The following is a 2759-nucleotide window of genomic DNA, read 5'->3' on the forward strand; positions in this document are numbered from 1 at the left end:
GACTCTGCCGTTCTGTCCGCGCGGAGCACAAAGAATGAATCCGACGGAGTTACGGCCGTTTCACATGTTTAATATGGGCAGCTGCCTGCTCAACACAAGCCAACACTGTGGCAATGGTTTGTATGAAATAAGCAAATGTGCTTCATCAGAATCAGAATCAGAAAGGGTTTTATTGCCAGATGTTGAGCAGGTTTACAACATTAGGAAATTGCTGCGGTGCTTCAGTGCAAACATACTGTCATAAAAATATAAAAATAAGAATTAAAAGTGCTAAGTGGATAGATATATACATGATATATACATGAGTGCAGGTGGTGATCAGTGCCAAACATGGAATGATGCAGTGAACTCATCTTTCATGAGCTCAGCTCATGTGGATCGTCACACCAACTTATGTGACTTGAACCTGTTAGATGTGATTTAAAGGAGGAAACAAACTTTCACATATAATCAATATCTTGATGTCAGATGTTTGAAATTCACAGCACTACAGTCTCACCTACGAACAACATAAATGAGTATTTTCTTGTCACAGTAACATTTAAAAATGTTAATTTTACTTTTGGATGCTCTCTCCTTTATTGGTGATTGGTGGAAAACTACCAGATGGTCCATCACCACCAACAACTAGTATGGAGAATGGACTGAGATGTTGGTCAGACAAAACCAAACTAAAATCCTAATAAACAAGTTAATCATTAAAAAACAAAAACTGTGCTGTCTGTTAGCTTTTAAATGCATTAAAACAATAATTGTGGCTAATAATGGATTGGATTTATATAGCGCTTTTCAAGGCACCCAAAGCGCTTTACAATGACACTATTCATTCACTCACATTCACACACTGGTGGAAGCAGCTACAGTTGCAGCCACAGCTGCCCTGGGGCAGACTGACAGAAGCGAGGCTGCCATATCATGCCATCGGCCCCTCTGGACAACACCAGTAAGCGGTAGGGTAAAGTGTCTTGCCCAAGGACACAACGACCAGGACAGAGAGCCCGGGGATCAAACCGGCGACCTTACGGTTACAGATGGGCTTCTCAACCCCCTGAGCCACGGTCGCCTGCTGATGGTTTAGTTGAGCATTAGACTCCATGGTCACAGCTCATACTGTGACCATGGAGGCACAGATGTGGCTGCTAAAATCTTTTCTCTGCCTCCCCTGATGCCCTTTCACTCTCAACTGTGTGAAGTCTTGTGTAAACAGTATCAGCTTCATTATGATCTGACTACGTTGGTTCATCATCGTCTAGGACACTTTAGGGCCTGTTGCTGGGTAATCTCTAACCTGTTGTTTTTTTTGTGTTTCCAGATGTTGTCCAGCTGTTCTTCTGGTTAGAACTCCATCATCTGAAATCTCAGGGACGTTTCTTCATTTTTTGGATCAAGGAAAATTTCAGCCTGTCAGATCAGATGTCTTCAAGAAGGAAACCTGCGAATGCTGCAGCATTTCTGGTATGCACTCTTAAGCTCTTTGTTAGTCTAGTAAGCAGTGGATGATCAGATTAAACCTTTTTGTTTCCCTTCAGATAATTCTGATGAAAGTCTTTAGTGGTCTCGGTCTCTCGTGCCATCAAGGAGAGTATCAGATAGGAAATGAATGCTGTCCAAATTGTCTTGCAGGTAAGAACCAACTAAATGATGTGTGCATGTGCTTTCTAAGCACACACGTTGGATGCACGGTGAAAAAAAAAGTTTGATTTCTTGCTTTTGTTTTCATCAGGAAATCGAGTGAAAAGTCACTGCACTGTAGAGTCAAGTACTTCCTGTCTGCCCTGCATGACTGGAACCTACACTGATCAACCTAATGGACTGGAACGATGTCATCACTGTACAAACTGTGACTCGGGTACATTTATGTTCACATCTTCATTCCCTGACACTGAATCAGATCTCAACAGAGTTATTTTGTTGTTAATTGTTGTTAATCTTAAATCAAGACATTAAGGGATGTCTTTGTTCATTAATCCAAATATTCAACATGATGATGTCACATCTTTCCTGATTGTCATAACGATCAAAGGTGTTTTTCAGTCAAGAAATCATGAATCACAAACACATGAAAAATGTTGAGTACGTTCTTTTTATGTTGGCAGGTTCTGGTCTCAGAATAAAGACACCGTGTACAGTAACATCAGATGCACTCTGTGAACCACTGGAGGGATTCTACTGTGTCCACCCTACAGGACACAGCTGTGAGAGAGCACAGGAACACAAACACTGTAAACCAGGACAGTACATCAGTCAGAATGGTAGATTTGTGTACCTTTAAGTTTCCTGATCATGTTTATTTTATATAAATAAAACAAATGTTGGGTGGAGGGTGCAGGAAGGTCATCTGGCATAAAAATCTGTGCTAAAACAAAATTCTGACTCATCGAGAATGAGTGTATCAAAGACTGCCTGTGGCGGAAGGTATCTTAGGAAGCAGTGAGAGAAAAGGAAGGAAATGTGACACTAGGGACTATGACGGTAAAGAATGAAAGCTGCTATTATGATGGAGAGAAGAAACGTAGATAATAATGTGTGTACAGGAGAGCAGAATCAGAATCAGAAAGGGTTTATTGACAGATGTTGAGCAGGTTTACAACATTAGGAAATTGCTGCGGTGCTTCAGTGCAAACATACTGTCATAAAAATATAAAAATAAGAATAAGAATTAAAAGTGCTAAGTGGATAGATATATACATGATATATACATGAGTGCAGGTGGTGATCAGTGCCAGACATGGAATGATGCAGTGAACACAGCGTAGGGT

The 2759-nt window shown here is 40.8% G+C and overlaps 1 protein-coding gene across 1 annotated transcript in view; it reads left to right on the forward strand.

Moving 5' to 3' along the window:
- The window catches only part of LOC102209707 (tumor necrosis factor receptor superfamily member 14), a 13080-nt gene that overhangs the window by 5968 nt on the left and 4353 nt on the right, over nt 1-2759 (forward strand). Inside the window, exons 2-5 of the mRNA XM_005748444.1 lie at nt 1313-1455; nt 1530-1623; nt 1724-1849; nt 2097-2252. Of these exons, the coding sequence (XP_005748501.1) occupies nt 1414-1455; nt 1530-1623; nt 1724-1849; nt 2097-2252 (418 nt within the window). The 5' untranslated portion in view covers nt 1313-1413. The remainder of the gene's footprint in view (nt 1-1312; nt 1456-1529; nt 1624-1723; nt 1850-2096; nt 2253-2759) is intronic.

Source organism: Pundamilia nyererei, unplaced genomic scaffold, assembly GCF_000239375.1.
Source record: "Pundamilia nyererei isolate P.nyererei 1_Seehausen unplaced genomic scaffold, PunNye1.0 scaffold00222, whole genome shotgun sequence".
NCBI lineage: Eukaryota > Metazoa > Chordata > Actinopteri > Cichliformes > Cichlidae > Pundamilia > Pundamilia nyererei.